This window comes from Girardinichthys multiradiatus, chromosome Y (genome assembly GCF_021462225.1).
Source record: "Girardinichthys multiradiatus isolate DD_20200921_A chromosome Y, DD_fGirMul_XY1, whole genome shotgun sequence".
Classification (NCBI taxonomy): Eukaryota; Metazoa; Chordata; class Actinopteri; order Cyprinodontiformes; family Goodeidae; genus Girardinichthys; species Girardinichthys multiradiatus.
In genome coordinates, this window is record NC_061818.1 from 38,366,933 (window position 1) to 38,393,728 (window position 26,796).

The 26,796-nt window shown below is 41.4% G+C and overlaps 1 protein-coding gene and 1 long non-coding RNA gene across 29 annotated transcripts in view; one reads left to right on the top strand and one right to left on the bottom strand.

The window, feature by feature from the left end:
• LOC124864918 overlaps positions 1 to 26,796 on the top strand; it is a 273,328-nt gene that overhangs the window by 55,805 nt on the left and 190,727 nt on the right. The window contains exon 6 of one of the 28 annotated variants that reach the window (XR_007037382.1): positions 12,204 to 12,334. The exons of 25 other annotated variants lie outside the window; for them this stretch is intronic. This is a non-coding gene — a long non-coding RNA (uncharacterized LOC124864918). Of the gene's footprint in view, positions 1 to 6,286; positions 6,306 to 12,068; positions 12,088 to 12,203; positions 12,335 to 26,796 lie in introns of those variants that run through there. 2 more of the 28 variants (XR_007037406.1, XR_007037409.1) reach the window with 2 other exon arrangements.
• The window catches only part of LOC124864913 (glutamate receptor ionotropic, NMDA 2C-like), a 103,125-nt gene that overhangs the window by 45,249 nt on the left and 31,080 nt on the right, over positions 1 to 26,796 (bottom strand). The window contains exons 3-4 of the mRNA XM_047359864.1: positions 12,061 to 12,662; positions 6,576 to 6,690 (exon numbers count right to left, since the gene is read on the bottom strand). Coding sequence (XP_047215820.1) covers positions 6,576 to 6,690; positions 12,061 to 12,662 — 717 coding nt within the window. The remainder of the gene's footprint in view (positions 1 to 6,575; positions 6,691 to 12,060; positions 12,663 to 26,796) is intronic.

Below are 26,796 nucleotides of genomic sequence, written 5' to 3' on the forward strand. Positions count from 1 at the left end.
GGGCAGGACTTTGCAGGCGGACCACGAAAACGAAAAAGCAATGTCTGCTTTGTTTTCTTTTTGATTATGGCATAAAATGTGAAGTCATGAAGAAGAAAATGCAAATGCAAATAGGATGATTGATTACTAATTTTATTTATGGGTCAAATAATGCAGCCACATTCTTAAAATGAAAAAGCATTTCTGGAAATGCTTTTTCATTTTCAATTTTTACATTTCAAATTGAAATTTGGTATCTATTTGCTGGGGTACATTTTGAAAAATAAATCTCAAATGTCTTTTTCTTTTTCATTTTAATTAAGTGAAAGAATGAGCAGTCTTGAAGAAGAAAATTACAATGTAAATAGGATGATTGATAACTAATTTCATTTATGAGTCAAACAATGCAGCCACATTCTTAAAATGAAAAAGCATTTCTGAAAATGCTTTTTCATTTGAAATATGGTAAGGATTTGCTTCCATAATATACACAGTGATACATTAAAAGGAATCTTAACTCCAAAAACATGCTGTACATGACAGCGTACCTCCTTCCAGAAGTGTCTAATAACCTGGCAGCCCCAAAACAGATGTTAATGTGTGGCTCCCCCAGTCCCACACAGTCTCCAACATAAATCTCAACTGCCCAGATGTCTTTTCTGGATTGGTGTGATGAAAAACCTCATAATGTTCTTCCAGCAAAACTCCCGCCATACATTTGATGCCGTGAAGGTCCGCTGAAGTTAGCATATGTTTTCCCAAGTGTCAGTTGAGATCAGTTCCTTTAATTCAGCCTCCCACCTCTTCTTGATGTAATCAGTACTCCCTTGTTTTGAAAGCTGAATTCCATTGTACAATCTGGAAATCACTTTTTTACACTGTCCCAGACTCATAAATGATCGGAAGACCTCCAGAAATCCAGCATTGCTATCACTCAAGGGTTGTTTCAGAATTTGGTTAAAATAATGTCTGACTTGAAGGTATCTATAGAAGTCAGCTTTTTCTAAACCATACTCTATTTGTAAAGCTTCAAAACTTTTAAATGACCCTTTGTGAAGAAATGAATTGTAGCACGTGATGCCCCTAAAAGACCACCTCTTAAATCCGTCATCACTTTTGTTGGGTTTAAAATCAGAATCGTAGCCGCACCATCTCAACATTCTGGATGCGACTTCTAGTTAACATATTTTAATTAAGCTTTTTAGGGGGTAAAATAGACAGTCCAATAGGGGGTCTTCTGAAGCCCTCAGTTCACTCTGGAGTTTATCATCTGTCAGGAGGGCCATTATTGGAATACCCCTCACAGTGGTACCTTCCAATTCCTTCCAACCTGATGTATAGGATGCTGAACCAATACAAACTAGTGGCCTCATCTGGGCGGCGTAATAGTAATCCCGTAGACATGGGAGGCCCATGTCTACGGGATTTTCTTTCCTCAACTGTAGTGTTTTGTATTTGATCCTAGCTCTTTTCCCTTGCCATAGATATCTAGAAATTAACCTATCCCAATCCTGAAATTGTTTGGGAGGTATTTCAGTGGAAGGCTTCAGTGGAAGGCATTGAAAATAATAGAGTATGCGTCGGAGAACATTCATTTGAATTGACTCTATCCTAGAGCTCAAGTTCAGAAAGGGAATTATACTTCACCTTTGGAGGTCGGATTTTATGCTTGACATTAGTGGCCGATGGTTAACCTCAAACATCTGAGAATTGTCTTTGTGTAGTTTAATCCCGAAATACCTAATATAGTCACTACTCCATTTCCATTTATATTCATTTTTCAGTTCTTTTGTTGGGTTAAAATTAAATGTTAGCGCCTGAGTTTTATTTATATTAATCTTATGCCCAGAGTACTGACCATACTCTACCAACATATTCATTAGTTTTGGGAGTGTTTGAGCAGGTTGTGTTAAGGCTATTAAAAGATCATCTGCAAACAAGGCTAATTTTTGCTCTCCATTTAAAGTCATTACTCCCTTTATGTCAGGTCCCTGTCGAATCCACTGGGCCAAAGCTTCAATGAATAGGGCGAAGAGGAGTGGCAGCATCCATGTCTTGTTCCTCTATGCAGACAAAAGGAGTCTGTCAAGTCCCAATTGATTTTGATACGGGCTTTTGGTTTATCATATAGTGCTTTTAGCGTATTGATAATGGTATTATGGAAGTTACATTTTTTGAGAACTTTATACAGAAAAAACCATCTCACCGAGTCAAACGCCTTTTCTGCGTCCAAACTGATTATCAAAGAATAGTTTTTTTTGCGTTTTTATCTCCTTCATGATGAGCATTGTTTTCCTAAGATAATATTAGGCTTGTCTTTGTTTAACGAAACCTGTTTGATTGTTGTGTATTAACTTCGGTAATATGTACTCTGGTCTCTTTGATAAAATAGATGTGAATAATTTGTAATTAATGTTTAGAACACTTACAGGTCTGTAGTTTCCACATTTTGATTCATCCTTTCCCTCTTTAGGAATAACAGAAATGATTGCCTCTCTCCATGAGGGGGGAATTTCATTCTTTTCCATCACCCAATTGAACACCCTGACCAGAGTTGGGATTAAGAGGTCTTGCATGGATTTGTACCACTCAGGGGTGAAGCCGTCTGGTCCTGGAGATCCCCCCCCCCAATCTCTTGATTGCTTCTTTTACCTCCTCATAGGTTATCTTGCCTGTTAATTGATTATTCTGGTTATCTGTAACCTTAGGCAGGTGTTTTATCGACTTGTCGATCATCTGCTGCTTGAGTTTGAATGTATAGGTGTTCATAAAACTGTTGGAAACATTGTTTAATTCCTTCAGGACTTGTTTCTAACTGTTTTGTTGAGGGGTTTCGTATTTTATGAACATTTCTGTCTGCCTGTTGCTTTCTTAATTTGTATGCTAGGAGCCTTAGTGATTTCCCACCTGTCTCGTAGTAACGTTGCTTAGTCAATAGAAGCTTTTTTCTGTATTTCAACATTATTTATTTCATCTATTTCTCTTTACATCTAAAATGTTTGTCTTAATTTCTTTTTTCAAAGTTAATGAGTGTTTGTTTTGTAGTTTTTTCAATTCTTCTTCCAGTTCTTTGAACCTCTTCTGTCTAGATTTTTTCTCATAAGAACAAATTGATATCATCCTGCCTCTTGTCACAGCTTTTAACGCATCCCACAGTATTGGTGGTGTCACTTCCCCATTATCATTAAGATCTAAGTAGGATCCAATTTCAAATTGCAGTTTTTCTTTAATTGTACCGTTATTTAGAATATTTGAGTTAATCTTCCAGGAAGTGAATTTCCTTTTGCTCTCTAGGTTAACTGTCAGAATCAAAAGGAAATGGTCTGACAATGTATTAGAACCTACTTCGCATTTTACAAGTCTATGTAAAACTTTCCCAAAGATAAAGAAATAGTCTATCCGAGAATAAACATTGTGGCTTGGTGAATAATGAGTAAAGACCTGTGAACTGGGATTTAACTCCCTCTACACATCTACTATTTCCGCTTCATTCATTAGAGTTTTAATTTTTTTTGCTGTTGTTACTTGTATCAAGTTTACCATTGGATGAATTGTTTTTTGGGTTCAGTCTGATATTAAAATCAACCCCACTTATTAGGAACCCATGGCAATTTGTTATCATCAGTTCACAGATGGATCTATAAAAAATCCAGTTGCTACCCAGAGGAACGTAAACATTTAGCAAATTAACCTCAATATCATCAATTTTGCCTTTAACCAAAACAAATGTACCCTCTTTGTCCTAATGTTTAGAAATATATTCAAAGTTTACTGTTCTAGAAATAAGAATCACCACCCCCCTTCACCTCCCAGAACCATGTGAGGAAAAGTAGACATATTTATTTAGTTTTGCATGCTCAGCATCATCAAGGTGCGTTTTTTGCAAGAAAGCTTTTTGATTTGGTCTCTTTTTAATTTTGATAGTATTTTTCCTCTCTTAATTGGGTTGAGTACCCCATTGATGTTAAAGGAAGCCACTTTAATTGTTCTATTCAGCTTTGTAAACCTACCCACCACTTCACCCCAGATTTGAGTAAGCCTCATGCTAAAAAAAATAATTTAACAAGTAACACATGAACCAACTTCGAACAAAGTATATTCAGTTCAACTCCCAATGTAGGGGTCTGTAAACCTAGACCCTATTGAGCATCCCGGAAGACGCTCTAAGGGAAGATCCCTCTTCATGTCCTTGGTGTGAGGGGCCCTTATTGGATGCGTGATGAAGGTGAACCCAAACCTGACTGCTCAGTAGATCTGTATTTCAGTGGGACATCCGAGGCCTAAAATAAAACTCACCTCTCAGATATGACCATAACCAGTCTGAGGGGGAGGGAGTTAAAACAAAACCCACAAAGTGGAATAACCGCAGATTGGATGGATTGCACAGCTACAGCTTTCCGCATACTGATTTGCAGATGGAGCGGATGGTGGTTGCCTGAAAGCTCTCAACCTCTCCTTATAGCTGTCATCTCGACTGGAGGTTGTTGTTTTCCTCTTTGTGCGCCTATCCGCTTTCCTCCAGGTTAGCCTTCGGATCTGTTCCACCTGCTGTTCTGGGGGCCTGACGATCCTCACCTCGTAGCCTCTGGTCGCCATGTCCTCCGTAGCTTCCTCAATGGAGTCATTGATGTTAGTCTGGCTGGATAGAGCGTGTGGAATAGGACTTTGTTCTCTTTCAGCACTTTGCGGACCTCTGCATATTCTCTCCTCTTCTGAAGGATCAGGTGAAGGTAGTCATGGTCCATCTTAATTAGGTTTTCATTCCATCTAAATCCTTTTCTCTGCCAAGCTTTACGGAGGATTGTTTCTTTCGTTTTAAAACTCAGAAACTTTACTATAATGGAGCGAGGTGGCGTGTTTTTGGGTGGGCGAGGCTCCAGTGAGCGATGCGCTTGTTCAATGTGGAGGTCAGTCATATCGCCGGTGAGTTTCAGCCCATCGTGGAGGAGGCTTTCTATGAACGCCGCCACCGTAGCGCATTCATTCTCGGCTCCCTCTGAAACACAGAAAATCCTTACGTTTTCCCGCCTCGATCGGCTCTCTAACTCCATTAGCTTGTCTTCTAGCTGTATGTTTAGCTTTAACATGTCAGTCAGAACCTCTTCTGTGTTCAGAGTTCTGTCCTCTAGTTTTCCAATACGCTCTTCCGCCTCACTCAGGCTATTGTTTACCTTGGCGATTTCTTCTTTTATCATTCGAAATCCTTTTAGCTCCTTCAGGATCAATTCCAGGTCGCCCATTGCTGCTGCTCTCTTGGTGTTAGCTCGCCTGCTAGTTGTTAGGTTTAGCCTCACTTTCACGACAGTTCCCTCCTGCCTCGTTGTCCAATGGCAAAAACACACGGATATCCAACCAAACGTCTCACCCCACGTCTTTGTCGCTTACAGCTTAAATAAATTGTGCCGTTTTCGGGGGGATTCACATGAAATTACTCTGGTTCTTTCGGGAGCTCTCTCACCACGCAGCCATCGCCATGATGTTCCGACCGGAAGTCAACACTACCAGTTTTAACAATAATGCAGGGCAGCATGATAAACTAAACTCATTAGTTGAACTTTACTCTGCTTCTTATATGACTGATCGTCTGTGATGTTTGATCATCACCATTAGGGATTTTTTCATGCACTGTGGTTTTGTTTAGTGTAGAAAGAAGACCTTTTTTACGCAGATAAAAAATGAATGTTTAAATTCCAACTACATCTATTCAAACATGCACAATGTTTAGTGTCTTACTATGCATCCTAATCTTGCAACATGTTCTGGATTTGAGATTTGGTTTTAGCATTTAGCCAAAATATCGCAGAAATGGTTCAGTTGCATTCAATATCATAAAATGGTGTATTTATAGTAATTGTGTTTTTACATAATTTTATGGTTAATTTATCAATTTTGCACCCCAGTGTGTATTTAAATTTACAAAACTATAATATCTATTTAAATTGCTGTCATGAATATAACCCCATAACAAAAATATTGTTTGCTTTTCTTTGGAGCATCGATTTTCAGACAATGTACCTAGTCTTTGGTGAAAATGTTCTCATTGTGTGGAAGTAGTTTTGTTTTCCATTACAGCTCCATTAGCTCCGAGTCCTAATAACTCATTGATGTTTAATAAGTATTGCACCTTAAATGAACATAATTAGTTTTAAAATGCCTGTGGCTGTTCCTATGAGAATGTTGTTGCAGACTAGAGGAAGAAGTGATTCACATCTCGTTCACCAATTTGCTCATATTTTCGCATCCGTCTTTGAATAAATCAATGAATTGTCGTCACTGAACAGTTGTCTTTCCGTTATTATGTTTTCAGAGCGGAGGCTGGAGTCTTGTCTTCCTGTGTGTGAAATGTGGGGCACTGTGTATGAGCGGGAGATGAGACTTCATTAATTGGGTCATTGGTATCAGTAAAGGTCTAGCTTCTCAAAAATGTTTCTGCTTCAAACCCAATGTACTGCAGCTGCAGAGTACCTCCCTGGTTTCCTGTTTTATGAGCTGAAACCTGTTCGTGATCAGCAGTGATGACTGAAACACATTAAAGAAGTTATTCTGTACAGAAAACTGTGGGAAATGAGCCACCATCAGCCATCTAAGAAACTTACCTTGTCCCACTGTCTCTCTCTGTCCAGAGTGATGACTATCATGGCTGGGTTCACCAGATAGCCATTACTGTTGAAGGAGAAGTCATTGTGCTCCCATGTCACATTCAGCATGTGTCTGAAAGACCAAAACAAACAAAAGAGCAAGCATGTTTGTTATTACAGGCAAAATCTTAAAACTTCAGCTGTAGTGGAGCTAACACTGGCAGGAATCTTGTAATCGTAACGCTACTGCTGAATTTTGTCATGATATCGAAGAAGATTAAACCACAGATTCTTACTCTTTTCCCAGTTTTGTTTAACAAAATGTTTCCACCCCATCTTGGCCACTACAAATATACGTCAATCCTTGAGGGCAGTAAAAGTCTGTCCAACAGGACAACTTATATCATTGACATAAAGAACATGCATGCATGGCACTTGAACTATATTCTTCCAAATACTGTGCCCAAGCTTTCCTCTGCAAATGCTGTATAGCAAACACTTATAATGCATTGAGAATTGCGAATTAATATATAGTGCAGCTATAACCTTATCTGATGTTTTTAGTTTAACTCGGACTGCAGGTTAAAAAGATAAAAGGTGAATTAAAGTGGAGCGGAGAGTTGGACACGTGAGAAGAGGTAGATGGACTAAATTTATATAGCTCCTTTCTAGTCATACCGACCAGCTTCACAACAGGTTCACCAACGCTCACACATTCCTACACAGATCCACTACAGTAACTTCAGCTTGTAATACTTTCAGCAGATTTTCAAATCATGATACTGAAAATCATGATTAAATGCTCAGAAAATAATCATGATAGGAAAATGTTGTTACATCCCTAATTAGTTGAGTCATTGTAGATGGAGCTGTCTTGGTTTGGTTGACGTTTTTATTGCTCTCCAGTTTTTATTCTGCTGAGTTTTTGTGAATTTCACACTTTTGATTTCAAACTCTAGCTTTATGTAGAGCAACATACCTGAATCTACTGATGAATAATATTTGAAGAAACTCCTGGTGAAACATCAGCTACAAGAACCAACAAACAGAAAGTTTGCTCATCAGTATATGATACCCATTATAATTTTACACTTAATGATGGCATATTTGTTTTAGGAGAAATAACTCTGTGATTGTCATAAAAGGTTCAGTTGTTGCCTTGTGACCAAGATGGTTAAATTCTCCCAGATATTTTCAGAAGAAGAATCATGTCTAGTAGCCTCTAGGTCCTAGGGTAAAATAATGGTTTTTACTGGTTTACTAATTCTGGCTTCACTGGGGACTGGAGTGGGTGGGTTGTCGGGTGCTTTGCAGACTTTCGCCAGTCTGCAAGTTTTGGAGTTCATTTGGGGTTCTTCACCCATTTCTGTGTAGGAAAATCATCTCAGTTCCTTGATGCATTTGGCAGCTGCTTTTGATGCTCCTCTTACATCGCTCATCCTCTGTTGCGTTAGACGTTTGGCTCAGAGCTCTCACCTCACACACCACTCCAGCAGAGGTGATGAAAGCCTGGTGGGAGGAGAACAGCCAACAGCCCGGTGTGTGTGAAAAGCGTGTTTAATCTGCTAGTGTGCAATAATCTTATTACCAGGTGAGCTGACTCATTATCAAAAGCCTGTTTGAAAAGATTCTCTCATCCAGCGAGCACCAATCCAGCAACAGAGGAGGCTGTTCACGTTTGATCTGGCTGCAAAGAGACCAGATCTGACGATAAAGCTAATTGAAAGTTCTTTGTTCTGTTTTGCTGACCCAAGTTCCTCATGTTACTGAACGTGTTCCTGCTGGGTATGAATGATACGGTTTGTACTGTATCAAAGACAGTGATTATGTTCAGTTTTTTATAAACGATCTAAGTTTACAGAAGGAGTTTTATCTCCAGACTCTCAACTCTGAAGTGAAAATTTCTTTAATGTCAAGCAGAGAATCTGATGTTTCTAAACAAGAGGCATATTTCTGATTATGCTTGATAGGTGGCCCTCGATGATCGTCAGGTCACATAAACACTAACAGACAGCACCCACTATTCTCCCTGACTAACCTGAGCTTACATGAGTCAAAAGCTGTTGCTTCCAACTTATCTCTTTGCTGATTAAAATATTTTTTCCAGTGAAATAGGATTTGCTCTGTGCTTCATGGCACAGATGGCGTCATATTGCTCTTTTGAGCATGGTTTAACTGACGCTAAACCACACCCTTATCTACTTTCAATGCCCCTCCTCCTTACTGAACCACCTCACAGTCTCCAGGAGAGAGTCATTAGTACAGAGGAGATAAATGGCAGCGGGGCAGAAGACGCCATGAAATATGCTCCACCACAACAAGCAGATGGGAACTCCTAAAACAATAAAGGTTTTTTTTTGTTTTTTAAATAGCAGTGAAATCACTTAAACCTGATGTAGATGACTCCTGTCCCTTGATTTAGATATCTATACATTAAAACATGTCACTTAAAATAATGTTGGCTGTAAAAAGATCAACTGACATAACTTCATGTAAATACTCAGCTTCAAACTATCCTGACATAAGTGTTATTATTCAATAATCATGGAAAGTTTCGTTTGCAAGGTTCAGTTTTCAACTGTCAACCTTGTCTTATTTGGTATTATTGTGCTTCCAACGCTAGTTGTGATATTTAGCATCTTGGCCACTGTAACCACTGTAACATCTGCTGCAGGAAGGCTCCGGAGGGTCCAGGTGGCTGAATATTACATTGGTATGCTGAGTGTGAAATCCTGAAACTTGGCATATCTATTTTGATATTTGTTTCATTCCAATCATTCCCATTTTTGTATCTGTTTTGGGCATCCTGATATTGTGATATGTTCAAAATATATTTTGGCAGCTCAGGTTTCAGTGCAGTGTGAGTTTGATCAGATGTGACTTGTTAACTCAGTTTGATTTAGAGCTGGTGCTTCAGTTATTAACTTTAGGTTTGCTAATATAAAAAAGGCTCCTTCAAAATTTCTTTAAAGAACCTTCAATTTGCCCAGTTTTTCTATACTAGGTCTTAACATTCACTACTGTCTGAAATTTGTACATTCTGTCTTCTTCTATTGACTTAAGTTTTACAGGTCCTTCTCAAAATATTAGCATATTGTGATAAAGTTTATTATTTTCCATAATGTCATGATGAAAATTTAACATTCATATATTTTAGATTCATTGCACATTAACTGAAATATTTCAGATCTTTTATTGTCTTAATACGGATGATTTTGGCATACAGCTCATGAAAACCCAAAATTCCTATCTCACAAAATTAGCATATCATTAAAAGGGTCTCTAAACGAGCTTTGAACCTAATCATCTGAATCAACGCGTTAACTCTAAACACCTGCAAAAGATTCCCGAGGCCTTTAAAACTCCCAGCCTGGTTCATCACTCAAAACCCCAATCATGGGTAAGACTGCCGACCTGACTGCTGTCCAGAAGGCCACTATTGACACCCTCAAGCAAGAGGGTAAGACACAGAAAGAAATTTCTGAACGAATAGGCTGTTCCCAGAGTGCTGTATCAAGGCACCTCAGTGGGTCTGTGGGAAGGAAAAAGTGTGGCAGAAAACGCTGCACAACGAGAAGAGGTGACCGGACCCTGAGGAAGATTGTGGAGAAGGGCCGATTCCAGACCTTGGGGGACCTGCGGAAGCAGTGGACTGAGTCTAGAGTAGAAACATCCAGAGCCACCGTGCACAGGCGTGTGCAGGAAATGGGCTACAGGTGCCGCATTCCCCAGACCTGGGCTACAGAGAAGCAGCACTGGACTGTTGCTCAGTGGTCCAAAGTACTTTTTTCGGATGAAAGCAAATTCTGCATGTCATTCGGAAATCAAGGTGCCAGAGTCTGGAGGAAGACTGGGGAGAAGGAAATGCCAAAATGCCAGAAGTCCAGTATCAAGTACCCACAGTCAGTGATGGTCTGGGGTGCCGTGTCAGCTGCTGGTGTTGGTCCACTGTGTTTTATCAAGGGCAGGGTCAATGCAGCTAGCTATCAGGAGATTTTGGAGCACTTCATGCTTCCATCTGCTGAAAAGCTTTATGGAGATGAAGATTTCATTTTTCAGCACGACCTGGCATCTGCTCACAGTGCTAAAACCACTGGTAAATGGTTTACTGACCATGGTATCACTGTGCTCAATTGGCCTGCCAACTCTCCTGACCTGAACCCCATAGAGAATCTGTGGGATATTGTGAAGAGAACGTTGAGAGACTCAAGACCCAACACTCTGGATGAGCTAAAGGCCGCTATCGAAGCATCCTGGGCCTCCATAAGACCTCAGCAGTGCCACAGGCTGATTGCCTCCATGCCACGCCCCATTGAAGCAGTCATTTCTGCAAAAGGATTCCCGACCAAGTATTGAGTGCATAACTGTACATGATTATTTGAAGGTTGACGTTTTTTGTATAAAAAACACTTTTCTTTTATTGGTCGGATGAAATATGCTAATTTTGTGAGATAGGAATTTTGGGTTTTCATGAGCTGTATGCCAAAATCATCCGTATTAAGACAATAAAAGACCTGAAATATTTCAGTTAGTGTGCAATGAATCTAAAATATATGAATGTTAAATTTTCTTCATGACATTATGGAAAATAATGAACTTTATCACAATATGCTAATATTTTGAGAAGGACCTGTATTTTTGAAGATTTTCGATGGCATGATTGATTGTTCTGATTCCCAGCGTTGGCTGAGGAGCTGGGGTTCTGTTTGCTGTGATTAAACAAGCCCACTGGTGCAGGGTGGGAAGCAGCCCCATCGGAAAAGATTTATCCCTGGAGATTCATCCTTTGGTCACTGAAATCAAAATGTTCTTAAGTTATACTTTACCAACTCATGCGCCATGGAAGAGTGTGTATTTAATGAGGTTAAGCTTGAAAACAAAGAAATTTCTTATATGCCATAAAAAGTCAAGCAACCTGTGTTTAAAAGCTCACTTCACAGCCAGAGATCAATTTAAGTTAACCTGCTGAAGCTATCAGAGATGTACTTTTTAATGTCTTGGGATGATGTTAGTAATTAATGTAATTACCTGACATTATATTATGCATTTCAAATTTTAAATGTAATTAGTGATGATCTTAGAAAGATCATAGACTCTTGCAACTTGTGGAGACCCTGCTAGTCAGCAAGCCAAACACTGTAAATTACACCAAAAATGTACATGATATTTTCGTTTAACCTATAAAGATCAGGGAATGCAGAGTCTGTAATGAGACCTGGTTTCAGAGGCCTCTTGTGTTCAGCCAGAAGGAAACTTTTATCATTTTAGTTTTATATGTATTTAAAAAGTACAGCCATCAAGCATCACACCTAAAGAAATACTCCACATTTCTTGTTATACACAAGTGGGGCTTTTTCCTCACTAGTTATTTACACTTTTTATGTAAATGTGTTAAAGCTCTGGACTGTATATAAATCTTAACACAGCATTTAAACATTATGCTTTGAAAAGTGTCCTCCTTTAATGATGATATGAGAATGAAATGTTTAACACGGTCTCTTACCTGAACAGACTGTCGTTTGTGGCGGATTGTTTGACCGGGTTTTGACAGTCACTGTGACCCTCAGGAATGAAGCCTCTTTGTTTCCTAAAGCTCTGGACACCTTTCACCACAATGGCCACCCCATCTCGCACTCTCTTCCTCAGACTCATCCTCCAACGGTCTGTGATGATGCTGATCAACCCCACAGGGAAGCTGTCCGGTGGCAGGATGTCTGGGTTTCCCACAGCCATGCTGGGGATAATCCAGATGTAGCCTGGTCCTGTAAGGCCAACCTCAGTTGCTAATGAAAAAAGGTACTGTGCCTCTTCATGGGAGCAGTAGACTAGCAGGACCTGGGCATCGATCTGTTGCAGCAGCCTCCGTGCTCGTATGTCGTTCATGGTGTCGGCTGACATGTCGAAGGACAACACGTCCTGCAGGTCCCACATAAAGTAGCTGGTGTCCGTAAAGGACTTGATATAATCCACGTAGGCTTCATAACCCGGGTACAAGCTCGTCATGACCACAAAGCTGTCCCAGTTGTACTCCTCCATCACCTTGAACATGCCGTTGATCTGCTGCTCAATGGAGGACCCCAGCTGGAGGAAGTTGGAACCCTCACCCTTGAGGTAAAGGAGAAAAACATGGCATCATTTTCTTTACTTTAGCTGTTGCAAATCATTTTGTTGTTTTCAAGAAGCTACAGAAATACTGTGGAATAAAACATCTGGAGGACCTATAGGTGTACAACACTACACACATGATTTATACCTAGACAGATCACACATTATGCTGTGTGTTGTCCAACCAATAGGCTTTGTAGAGCTTCTTGAACAGCAGGTAGGCTTTCTTTCTCTCTTTCAGGAGCTGCAGAATCAGTCGCTGCTTAAAACTACATGACTAATTTTTGCTGTGCAAACAAACTGTACCCATATTTAAAATGCAAAGGAGAAACACAATCAAACTGACCAGCTCATGTTGTTTCATCTGTGTTCTGAAAATGTTTTCACCTTGGTAGATGAATGAGTGCTGTTGTTCTGTTCATGCTTTATCAAATGAAGTAGAGATGAGACATAAAGATTTCAGCTCAAGATGTTTTGGGATTTCTTCTCTCTTTAATCCATTTTATGAGTCTCTTTCTGTGGTTCGAACAGTCATCATTCAGATTGATCCATTTATGTTTTATCAGTAAATTGATGTCAGTTTCAGAGTTAAAATTCAAACCAAACTATCTTTTTGCCTCAGAAAATGAGGTTTTGATGTTGGTGTCAAAACCCTGCTGATAGCCCCCTGCTGACCCATTTCCCACTCTGGGGAGAACCCTGTCCACAGCACCAAGCCCTCGGAGCTCAGAAAATGGAGGGGTCAGGTGTCCTGAGACTTCTCGCCAGCCTGTGATCGTATTCTTTCTAACTCCCTGTTGTCCTGGAGAGGCATTAATCTGCCTCGTGATGTATTAGAATCTCACTGTTTCAGACATCGTGGCTAAATCCACTGCCTATGTGCCTCTGACTGTGCCCTGCTCTTATCCATGAAAGCTTTGTTTTCTCATACCTTCACTTGTCTCTATTTCCTCTAACCTGTCCCTAAACAGTTGGGAACAAATGCACCTTTCATGCACAATGCGTTTTCTTTAATAAAGAACTTACACAAACCTACTTCCCTAATAAAAGCAAAATGAGGATTAAAACAGTTTTGGCAGCTATTCTTTTTCATTTTTCATTTCATTAAATTAACCCAAGGCTCATATATTTTCCTTAAAATGTCAGGACTCTATGTATTTGCCTATAGGACATTCAGTTATCAGCATCTTTGGCGAATTGGTTCTGCTTGGTGAACGTGCTCTGAACAAAGATGGATTAGTGTGCACTGGAGGCTGGCTGGCAGCGAACATTTACGTTTGGTGCAGAGATTTCATGCAGGTCAGTCACAGAGGAGCTTTGTACAGCGTGAGCAATCTTCTCCTCCTCTCTTCACGGTCCTGCTGCAGATCTGTCAGTGGTGTTGCCTCAAACAGCCCGTTTCTTCATCTGCAGCACCACTTGGTTCACTGGCAGGTGCTAGGCTGTCAGATAGTGTTCATGAAGATGTCTGTTTACATACTTTATAGTGTGGTTTTGTTTTCCTCAGTGATTTCTTCATGCTTCCTTGCACATGGAAAACAAACTACTTTTAGCTCCTCAGACCTGAACAGCTCAATTAGCAGAGAGCAGACAGGCGGCTCAGTCCAAACGAGCCTGGGGCATTACCGCCGGCACCACTGCAGCTCAAAGCCTCAAGTCACGACTGTCTTGTCAGTGTGCAGAGCAATGTCCACGGTTTGCACTTGTAGAGAATCAAATGATACCAGGAATCATTTACAGAAACCTGAAATTTAATTCTCAATCAGGAATGTTGCTGTGATGTGAAAACAGATGTTAGAGTTGAATAGATGACAGTATTGGATAAGAAACAGTAAAAAAAAAAAAACCTGCTGTTGAAAATAACATACAGTAGATCCTCTGAATACAAATGCAAGACATTCAAACTGAAATTAATCTTGGTTATCTGGATGTGGAAACTATTATTCTCCATTACAAATCAAATAAACAACACTTTGTTTGGGGGTTGATGCTCATAAAAACATTTTCCTCATGTTGTAACGTAGCAAGTAGCACACGTAGAGCAGCAACACATTTGGAAGATGATGACTGAACAAAGCCAGCTTCATGCCAGGCTTGCAGCAGGCTGGTCCATGAATATTCAGGTTCAGGACATTAATGAACTTTATCTTCTGGAAAAAAAATAATTTTCTTCTGTGTTTGCATTCAGAAGTTTTGCTGTCAATTTCTCCAACTCTTGACTATCTTATACCATGGTGCTGGATAAAGTGCAACAGATTTAAACTTTCTAACCTCAGAAGGAACTGAACTTAAATTTCACAGTACGAGTTGTAGAGATTGAAAAATAAATTACATTATTTCCAGTTTTTTAAGTCTGATTGACAAATTGAATAATTCTGTGAAGCAGCAATTTCTTGCTAGTGCTGTATAGTCGGTAAAATTAATAATTCAGATCATAACTGAAGGTTTTGGTCTCAAGCTAGAAAGTATGTAAACTGGTCTTAAAATTCTTCAGGGACATTTTTACTCCTAAAAGATGCAGAGTGCAAGCCTTTGCCCTGCAGTCTGAAAGTGCTCATACTCGTCGTCTTCCGCTTTATCCGGAACCGGGTCGCGGGGGCAGCAGACTCAGCAGAGACACCCACACGTCCCTCTCCCCCAGACACCTTCTCCAGTTCTTCCGGGGGGGAGTCCAAGGCATTCCCTGGGCCATCCCCTGGGCCTCCTCCTGGTGGGATGTGCCTGGAACACCTCCCGAGGAAGACGTCCAGTCTGAAAGTGTTCGCTGCAAAACCTTCATGCATGAATTAGTAAACTGAAATCTTAGCCAGTTTATTAAATTACTCATTGTCATGGGTCCTGCACTGTATTCACAGCAGAGGCAATGTATATCCCCTGTGGTCTCAGTCATCATCCATAGTCCCAAAGAAGATTATACCCACTGAATAAAGAGCTTGGCTTCAAAAGGCTGGGATTAACTATAAAAGTACAGAGCTTATATCTGTTTACAGTTACAGAAATGGTTGTCTTTAACCTTTTAAACCCTTTAACAATTCGTCATCTGTCTGGTTACACACAGGCATTTCAACCTGATGTTAGCTTTTATATATGATTAGCAGCAGAGATTTGGAACTGAAAACAGTGTTTGAGATCTTTGATCACATGATTCAACTACAGCCAATCCCACAGTCACACCACACACCTGTCCCTTATGGAGAGAGTGACTTCTGGTCATGTCTCTTGGTTGTGACATATGTGTGCCTCCGCCACACAGCAGGAAGTGCCCTGGCAGCAGCTTCCTGTGCTGCTGACGTCACATAGGTCCTGCACGATGACAGACCCGGACAGACACATAACCCGCCCGGCATTTCTAACAAAACGTTACCTACATGGTGAATAAATAGGTCATTTTACAGAAGAGTAGGTTTTTTCTACACTAATTAATAATCACTTTAAAACAAAGTTAATGTAATCTGAGTTTAGAAATCATATAGATACTTTAATTTTCTCAGTTTTGGAGCTCTACTGTAATAACAGCTTATTCTGTTTGTGTTCCTAAAATATTCTTAAAAGTTCTTGTTTTGGTTAAAGTCACAGACAGAAAGCTGCTATGCTAAAAAAAACTGCACCGACCTTCACAGTGAGAATTTTATTTTTAGTATTTGTGTCTTTAACCAAAAAGAGGCAACATCTTTTTCAATGCTCTCTAAAATGAAGCATGCAAATGCTGTTACCCTCTGCTCAGGTTTCTCCTAATCACATCCCATCCTTTCACATTTAAATGTCTTCAAAATGAAGTTAGACTACATACGTGTGCATTCTCCTGTGTTCGCAGCAGTGTTGCCTTTAGTTGAGATAAGGTGCGCTGTAACTGTTCAGTCAGATTTAAAAGGCAGGATGAGGCAGTGGTGAGACGTGTTTAAAAAGTAGAGAAGACAGATAGATAAAAAACAGAACTGCTCTAGTTTAGAGAACCGCCTCAGGCTCTTGTTCTTGGAGAGACGATCACAGTTTTGTTCTGTTAAAACTCTGGTTCGCAGGATGGGATCTGTCGGCCTACAGAACGGATACCTAAAAGAGCGCTTTGAAGAGGAGGTCATAATAAGCAATTTTATGATTCAAGGAAGGTTGATATATATAACTACACCTTTGACTGGTAAATTACTTATGAAGCCCACCAAATGTTTGTGTTTGTTCTTAAAATTGGCAAAGATCTTCCCAGTCACATTAGCCCTGTAACATTCACTATGATTCTGACAAAATGAAAGCTTTCTCATCCATCCTAAATTGACATGCAGCTGCCAGCATTGATGAGCTTTACCTGCAAAAGCTAAATGTCTGAGTGTTTAACTCACTATGCCCAACAACCTATAATCTAATGTTGCTACAGAACAAAATAAAATGGCCCAAGAAGATGAATCCATTTAGCCCGATATATCAAGCCATCACTTTTAGGGATCAAACCTTGCTTTTAGTGATGCATGAAAAAAAAAGAGCTCCATTGCTTTAACCGCTCCTCGGAGCGTCACATAAATCAATCAACGAGGGTCCTGTGATTATGAAGACACTGATAGATAAAAGCTGTCAGATAAATGTATTAAGATGAAGAGGTACACTGGAGTTTATTTCTAGTGAAGCACGCTAAAACCCACGACTATTAGCTACCTTCTGATGTTGAATGCAGTTCTTTACATTTAGATATTTATGCTTCATGCTTATAACGTGCTGCAATTGTATAATATTTGCAGTAATTCTAAACATCTGTTTTTTTTGTTCCTGTTATAAAAAGCTGTTTAACATGTACACCTCTCAATTGCGGTGGAACCTGAACCTTCTTCATTCCTCCTAGGTTGTTAAGAATGTAAATATTTTAACTTGTGAAAAATATTTACATTACAAGAGTTTATCTATAGAGAATAAAAACCCAGAGTGCATGTATGAAATGTCGAGTCTTCTCCAGACGCTCTTCTGGGGTAACTGAGTCTGTTAGTACATTGGGAGTCTGTGAGTACAGTGGGAGTCTGTTAGTACATTGGGAGTCTGTGAGTAGAGTGCAAGTCTGTGAGTAGAGTGGGAGTCTAAGTAGAGTGGGAGTCTGTGAGTAGAGTGGGAGTCTGTTAGTACATTGGGAGTCTGTGAGTACATTGGGAGTCTGTGAGTACATTGGGAGTCTGTGAGTACATTGGGAGTCTGTTAGTACATTGGGAGTCTGTTAGTACATTGGGAGTCTGTGAGTACATTGGGAGTCTGTTAGTACATTGGGAGTCTGTGAGTACATTGGGAGTCTGTGAGTAGAGTGCAAGTCTGTGAGTAGAGTGGGAGTCTAAGTAGAGTGGGAGTCTGTGAGTAGAGTGGGAGTCTGTGAGTAGAGTGGGAGTCTGTGAGTAGAGTGGGAGTCTGTGAGTACATTGGGAGTCTGTGAGTAGAGTGGGAGCCTGTGAGTACATTGGGAGTCTGTGAGTACAGTGGGAGTCTGTGAGTACATTGGGAGTCTGTGAGTATAGTGGGAGTCTGTGAGTACAGTGGGAGTCTGTGAGTACAGTGGGAGTCTGTGAGTACAGTGGGAGTCTGTGAGTACAGTGGGAGTCTGTGAGTACAGTGGGAGTCTGTGAGTACAGTGGGAGTCTGTGAGTACAGTGGGAGTCTGTGAGTACAGTGGGAGTCTGTGAGTACATTGGGAGTCTGTGAGTACATTGGGAGTCTGTGAGTACATTGGGAGTCTGTGAGTACAGTGGGAGTCTAAGTAGAGTGGGAGTCTAAGTAGAGTGGGAGTCTAAGTAGAGTGGGAGTCTAAGTAGAGTGGGAGTCTAAGTAGAGTGGGAGTCTAAGTAGAGTGGGAGTCTAAGTAGAGTGGGAGTCTAAGTAGAGTGGGAGTCTAAGTAGAGTGGGAGTCTAAGTAGAGTGGGAGTCTAAGTAGAGTGGGAGTCTAAGTAGAGTGGGAGTCTAAGTAGAGTGGGAGTCTAAGTAGAGTGGGAGTCTAAGTAGAGTGGGAGTCTAAGTAGAGTGGGAGTCTAAGTAGAGTGGGAGTCTGTGAGTACATTGGGAGTCTGTGAGTACAGTGGGAGTCTGTCTCTTCACAACAATGGGCAATTCCAGATAGCTGTTCAAGAATGTCAGGAACAAGATGGTAGGGCAGTACTGCAATGGACTACAGCAAAAAGCTTGGTGAGAAGGCAACAACTGGTTTTAAAATTACTATCAGTCACTCTGTTTGGAGCTCCACGAAGGATCTTCCCTCATCGGGTGAGAATGAACTTAAGAAAAGTCCAAAAATACATAGGGGGATGTAGTTGGGATCACATTCACCAAGAACACCACTGGTAACGTGATAAGTTGTAATAGACTGAAATCTTACAGACTTCAGCTATTGATGGTATATATAACAGCTCAATGATTCAGCGACGGTTTCAGAGAACGTTCTGTGGTCAAATGGGACCAGTATCAAGCTCGTCAACTCAACCCCCCAAGGTTGGAACAAGAAGAATTGGAAATAATTTTAGAGGTGCATGGCTGGAGCCAAGAAATTTAAACAATTTAAAGAGTTTCTCTACATGGAAGTGGTCAAACATACAACCTCAGCTATGTCCAAACTAACTACACACTAACTACACATAGACTAAGTATGAGTGTTATTTTGAGTTGGAATAATGGTATTATTGCTATTTATAACGGGATTTTGAGATAGGTGCATTATTTGATTGAATGTTGATTTGGCTGGCTAACATTATCTTATTAGATTGTTACTCTGTTAGAGTCCGACAGTTTGGACAAATATGAATAGGCAAGTTTATATCAATTTTAACACAAATTAATATCTCTAAAGAATGTCTTCTTTTAGTATTGATTATATCGGAATATTAGTAATTTTGACAACCCTAAGAGCTGCTAGTTCATGTTAAACATTTCTGTTTTAGATTGTAGTTGTAGAAATGAAATTGTGGTTCCGTTTGGCTCATTGTTACAAGAATGTTTTGTTGCATATGTTGACAATATAATAAACAGGCAGTGAAGAGGTGAAAAGTTATGGGGTAAGAACGCTGTCGAAAACAATGTGTATGTAAAGACGGAAATGTGCGCATATTAGTCAATAGCTGTGCATAAGTAAAATCCAAAAGAGGTATTGTATATTTTCTCTATAAGAATACAAAATAAAATGTTACAGCTTCAAGAAATTACAAACACAAAGTTCAAGTTTACAGTTGTGGTTTATTCTTTATGAATACAATATGCTATAAGTTTGTGAATACGATTTATTTTCTTTGAGAATACGAATTTACATCAGCAACTTGGTGTCACGTGATCTCAGGCTGGTTAATGGAGCACAGAGTTAGTCGATTCGCGTTGCGCATGCGCCGTCACACTCAACACCGCCAGTTAATGTAGTGCCAGAATGGGAGATAATTCAGTCTAAAAGGAATATTAGGAACAGAGGAGAGATAGGGAGGAATCAAAAGTATTATAAATTAAGCATTGTTCTTATTTTTATGAAATACAAACTAAAACATAGAATATTGTGGGTGGAGTTATACAATGATGTACAGTAGGTGGCGTTATGCACCTCTGAATTTGTTGCGAACCACCAGAAGATTACGTTCGGTTTCCAACAGGGATCGTCCACATTAATGAAAGATGCAACACGTCTCTGAAAGGCAGCTTAATTGCTTCACTAGACAACATATATTAGCAATTTCAAATCCTTTTACTGTCTAATTAACAGTAAAGAGCAGTGATTTATTTCAACACTTACCATCTTATTTCTTATTACATGTGTTTATTCTGTAAGTGATTATGATTTATTTGCTCTACCTGCCTTTTAGTTAGAATATCTTCAGTGTAAATGAGCAGCAGGAGACATTAACTGACGAGTGAAACCTCTTTCATTACCTGAGAGAGCCATGCTGACGGCTAGATCACACAGCAGGTCTGCTGCTAAAATGGATTTAGCTGACGGGGAAAACATCTAAAAACATGAATTGTGGAAATGTCTAAGATTTTACTGGTGTTTACTTCTTTCTAATTGAACAAGTAATGGGTAAAAAGGTCATTTTACACACTCTTTATGACAATCTAATTATTCTACCTTAAGCAAATGATTTTTGAAATTTTTTTATGATGGTTTATTAAAAAGGGTAATTTGTCATCATGTTATGTTGAACCTAAATATACCTTTGACTAAAAAAGAAAAAAGAAAACTTACTTATATATTTTTTCACTGAAGAATGTTGAAAAATTGTTCATTGTGAGAGCAGTGTGCTTCCACCTTAACCCTTGACCTTGACCATTGACAGTTCGTTGACCTAAGGCAACCCTCCTCCCAAGTAGTGCTGATTCACTACAAAAATCATCTGAATGCTTTTTACAGGACAACATATCTCTCCGCTTAAAACAAGCTTCTCTCTCTCTTTCTCAACTCTTGCTCTGGCATGTGCTCTGGAGGGCAGATTATGGGGAGAAACCAGAAAAAATAAGGATTTAAATGGGTGTGGATTACAACCCGCTGAGGTCTCCACCTTTGTCTGCCGCCCAATCCTCTTTGCACCAGTCCCTCATGGTTCCCTCTAGGAACATTCGGGCACTCAAACCCCTCCACCATGTTAAGATGGCGGACAGAGGTGGTTAAAAAGCTCTGTGGTGGCAGGGCTTCGGGGGTGGATAAGATCCGCCCTGAGTACCTCATGTCTCTGGATGTTGTAGGGCTGTTATGGTTGACACGCCTCTTGAACATTGCGTGGCGGTCGGGGACAGTGCCTCTGGACCGGCATACTGGGGTGGTGGTCCCCCTTCATAAGAAGGGTGACCGGAGGGTGTTCCAACTACAGGGGATCACACTCCTCAGCCTCCTTGGTAAGGCCTACGCTAGGGTATTGGAGAGGAGAGTCTGGCCAATTGTCCAACCTCAGCTTCAGGAGGAGCAGTGTGGTTTTCTTCCCGGCCGTGGAACACTGGACCAGCTCTATACCTTCTACAGGGTACTCGAGGGTTCATGGGAGTTTGCCCAACCGGTCCACATTTGTTTTGTGGACCTGGAGAAAGGTCCGTTGTGGTGAAGAGAGAGCTGAGCCGAAAAGCAAAGCTCTCGATTTACCGGTCAGTCTACGTTCCTACCCTCACCTATGGCCATGAACTTTGGGTCATAACCGAAAGAATGAGATCCCGTATACAAGCGGCCAGGCACTCCCTTAGAGATAGGGTGAGGAGCTCGGCCATCCGGGAGGGGCTCGGAGTAGAGCCGCTGCTCCTCCACATCGAGAGGAGCCAGTTGAGGTGGCTTGGTCATCTATACTGGATGCCTCCTGGACGCCTTCTTCGGGAGGTGTTCCAGGCACGTCCCACCGGGAGGAGGCCCAGGGGACGGCCCAGGACACGCTGGAGGGACCATGTCTCTCGGCTGGCATGGGAACGCCATGGACTCCCCCCGGAGAAATTGGAGGAGGTGTCTGGGGAGAGGGACGTCTGGGCATCTCTGCTGAGTCTGTTGAGTCTGCTGCCCCTGCGACCCGGTCCCGGATAAAGCGGAAGACAACGAGTATGAGTAAACATGCAATATTTCATAAAACACAATATTCAGTATTTGGGCCACATCATTTTATATCTTTTGCACTTACCTGAAGAATAACTTCCATTACAATAAAGCTTAGAGTGTAAATTTGGATATATAACACATGCGTACTATGACTAAAAAGAAGTGCTTTAGAAATTAGGTTTGTTCTTTAGAAACACTCCCCAGGTCGTGTTTTTCTTTTAATGCAAGGAAAACACTTGTTGCTGCCACCTTCCTGCCTCTTTTAAACTATGGGGACATTGTATATATTAATGCCTCTGGACATTCTCTTCAGTTATTAGTGTCTGCTCATCACAGAGCGCTAAGGCTTATTACTGGATATAAACATCTCACCCATTGCATTATGTATTCTGTATTTAAATGGCCGTCTCTTTCCATACGCCGAGATTTCTATTGGTATCATTTTATGTATAAATCAATTCTTGGCTTGTTTCCTTCATATTTATCTTCTTTTATGTCACCCAAACACGCCAGTTACAACATCTGATCCCAGGATATCATTACTCTTTGTGTCCTTCAGTCTGTAGAGAATTAGGGAAGACAGCCTTCTCTTACTCTTTGCTGTTATTGTGGAATCTTCTCCAAAAGAAACTAAAACTTTCAAATCTGATTTCTCTGGGAGAATTTAACATGCAGGTCAAAATTATTGAGAACATGGCTGTAGGCTCCTGCTTTTGATCTTAATAATGTGTTTGTGATCATTTATTATTGTAAACACTCAATGAGTTCTATCCTGTATAAATATTGGTTAAAAAAAGACAAATGAATGAAGGTATGTAAAAATATCAACAATACCCTTAGTCTCTAGTGGATTAATGGTTTTGGTGCTGGTTTTCCATGTTGTATTAGATTAAATCACTTTCAGATGGCTTTTGAAATAGATCTGCATCTCTTCATCGCTTTGTTCGGTACCAGTATACTTTTTTTCCCAAATTTATAAAGTGATGAAGCAACCAGCACCTCATAAAGGGGACGTCTTCTGTTAAGATATGTATGTGAACAGTAAAGTGTCTCCGAATTACATCAGGGTCTTTTTTTATGAACGTCATATTTTTATATATTTGTCCTTTATCTTTACACACAATCTTTTAAAGTAGGTTCCTAACCAGTGTATTATTATTCAACCCTGTAATGCAGTGGTGAACCATGACTCAGACTTTGACCCTTCTTCAAAAACAGCAGGATGAAAACAACTCTTAAAGCTATCCTGCTACATAATCCAAAAGTAGAAATGATGTTTTACCAGCATAACTCCAAAGCAGAGCTTATCCTGCAGTTTGGCTGCTCCATTTTATAAACAACAAATTAGCCTTGAAGAAAAAACTTGCAAAAAAACAACCAATAAGCAAAATCTTGAAAAATACCTATCCCTGTAATCAATAATCTGACCACAGAGAGTGAGTCTACAGACAACTGAGCAGAGCACAAAATTATCAACCACAAAACAGTAAAAAACAACTAAACAGAATATGAGAGACATCAGACCCAATGTTTAGGGACCAGGGGAGCAGCCCTTTGAACTGACTTGTAATATGTTGGAGCAAGAATTTTTTCCCCTCTGGTGTTTTTGGTTGAAAACTATTGCGGGTGATAAACCGAAAATTTACCGACACCTAAATTTACGACAGTGACGGACGTCATATTGGCCATGTCGGTATTTTCGGTGTTTTAAAAAAATGAAGTACTATTTTTCTGTTTTAGCCATGTATAGGTAGGCTATACTCATGTCCTTTTAAGACGCTGTGCTACGTGTACAGTCTGTAGCCACATGACTCCAACCCATCCAGTCTATAATAAGAAGCGAGAAAGATGGTGAGGTAGAGAAAATGGGTCGGGGAGGAGGAGGAGGAGCAGCTCCCCCCCCCAATTTGGCAAAATGTTGGACAAAAAATATATATATATTTACCAAACTGCGTATAAACTGTAGAAATATAAACATAAGGTCGGAAGAATAACTCCCAAACTGGGACCAGGTACTTTGACACCACTTGAATGAGAGCACATCTTATATTTGTAAATAAAAAACATGGTAGCTGTAGTTTGGAACATAATGCGGTGGCCTTGTGTAACAAATGTTTAAAGAACATTTTACGAGGAGGGAAACAAAGCACGATCCTTAACACGTCGAACTTGATCAGTCACCTCAAACAACCATCAATTTGACAGAGTATTATAAACATATGAAGACGCCTGCGCGGCTAAAGACACTGAAGACGTTAGCAAACCAGCCATCCTTCAAGAAGCCATCGGGACTTAAATGTTGAGGCTTTTTGATAAATCAAGAACATTTGCCGAAAGTGACACAAGGGCAGAAGTGATTAAAGATTTAATTATGGAAATGATGGTCCTTGATGACCAACCCTTCACCATTGTTGAAGAAAGAGAATTTTCTAGGCTCATTACCTACCTGGAGCCGCGGTTTACCTTGCAGAGCCCCCGCTACCAACCTGATGTGTGTCTTCCAGCTAAGTATAATGTGATTGCCAAATACATTCACATTGATTGACAGCAACGTAAATGATGAGGTTTCACCATCGATATATGGACATGTGATGTCAGCCCTGTAAGCATGATGAGTCTAATTGTGCAGTGGTTGGGTACAGACATTAAACTATATAGGGCAGTGTTGCATTCCCAGGAGCTAGCCGACTTACACACAGGGACATTGATTCAACAAGATGCTACACCGGTGGAAGTGCCTGGTGGCAGGGTTGCTCCTCACAGGACCCGGCTGGGCCAAGCCTGAACGAGAGACGCGAGGCCATTCCCGAGTGGGCCCACCACCTGCAGGGGGAACCATGAGAGGCCGGTGGAAGGAGGATTGAGGAGCGGACGAAGGTGGAGACCTCAATAGCCCGATCTCCGAATGCTTATGCTGGCTCTAGGGAAGTGGAATGTCACCTCACTGTGGTTGGTGGAACCTGAGCTTGTACGAGGGGGTGAGAGATATTGACTAGAAATAGTCGCCTTACCTCCATGCACATCGTGGGCTCTGGAACCCAGCTCTTCGAGAGAGGCTGAACTCTCTTCTACTGTCGAGTGGCCCGCAATGCGAGTCGGCGAGCTGGTGTGGGCTATCTTGTTGCCCCTCAGCTCAGCTGTCTTGTGTTGGGGTTTACCCCAGTGGATGAGAGGGTCACATCCCTGCGCCTTTGGGTGGGGAACAGGTCTCTGACTGTCGTTTCGGCCTACAGGCCGAGCGGTAGTGTGGAGTACCTGGCCGGCTTGGCGTCCCTGTCGAGGGTGCTGCATAGTGCCCCTCCCAGGGACTCCGTTATTCTGGTGGGAGACCTCAACGCCCATGCGGGAAATGACAGTGACACCTGGAGAGGTGGGAGGAATGGCCTTCCCGATCTGAATCTGAGTGGCGTTTTGCTAGTCACGGATTGTCACGGATTGTCCATTATGAACACCATGTTCAAGCATAAGGGTGTTCATTGGAGGTTGATGATCTACTTCGTTGTCGTGTCTTCTGACCTTCGCCCGCATGTTTTGGACACTCAGGTGAAGAGAGGGGCTGAGCTGTCCGCTGATCACCACCTGGTGGTGAGTTGGATCCGCTGGAAGAGGAGAAAGCCAGACAGACTTGACAGGCTCAAGCGTATAGTGAGGGTCTGCTGGGAACGTCTGGTGGAGCCCTCGGCCAGGGATGTATTCAACTCCCACCTCCGGGAGAGCTTTGACCAGATTCCAGGGGAGATTGGAGACATAAACTCCGAGTGGACCATGTTCTCTGCATCTATTGTCGATGCTGCTGCCCGTAGCTGCAGCCGTTAGGTCTGCGATGCCTGTTGCAGCGGCAATCCCCAAACCCGGTGGTGGACACTGGCAGTAAGGGATGCTTTCATGCTGAGGGAGGAGTCCTATTGGTGTGGTTGGCTTGCGGGACTTCTGAAGCGGCTGATGGGTAACGTGACGCCAAGCGTGCCGCTGCCCGGGCTGTAGCAGAGGCAAAAACTTGGGCCTGGGAGGAGTTCAGTGTTGCCATGGAGAGGTGCATTGCCGGCACTAAGTTGGACCTGTTTGACTGATCGGTGCGGCTGCCGCAGTAATGGGAACGCTGTGCCGGTTTCTTGTGTTGAAGAGAGAGCCGAGCCGAAAAACTAAGCTCTCGATTTACCGGTCGGTCTACGTTCCTACCCTCACCTATGGCCATGAACTTTGGGTCATGACCGAAAGAAAGAGATACAAGTAGAGCCGCTGCTCCTCCACATCGAGAGGAGCCAGTTGAGGTGGGTCGGGCATCTATACCGGATGCCTCCTGGATGCCTCCCTTGGGAGGTGTTCCAGGCACGTCCCACCGGTAGGAGGCCTAGGGGACGGCCCAGGACACGCTGGAGGGACTATGTCTCTCGGCTGGCCTGGGAATGCCTTGCCCCAGAGGAGATGGAGGAGGTGTCCGGGGAGTGGGACGTCTGGGTGTCTCTGGTGAGTCTGCTGCCCGGGCAACCCGGTCCGGGAAGAAGCGGAAGACGACGAGTACAAGTACACACTTTTTCAGTTTGTTTTTACAAAGACAGGTCCAAAGTTGTCATTGGTAAATTATTTTAGTTTCAATATTTGTGAGGAATGTAATTTTTCAGTTTGAATAAT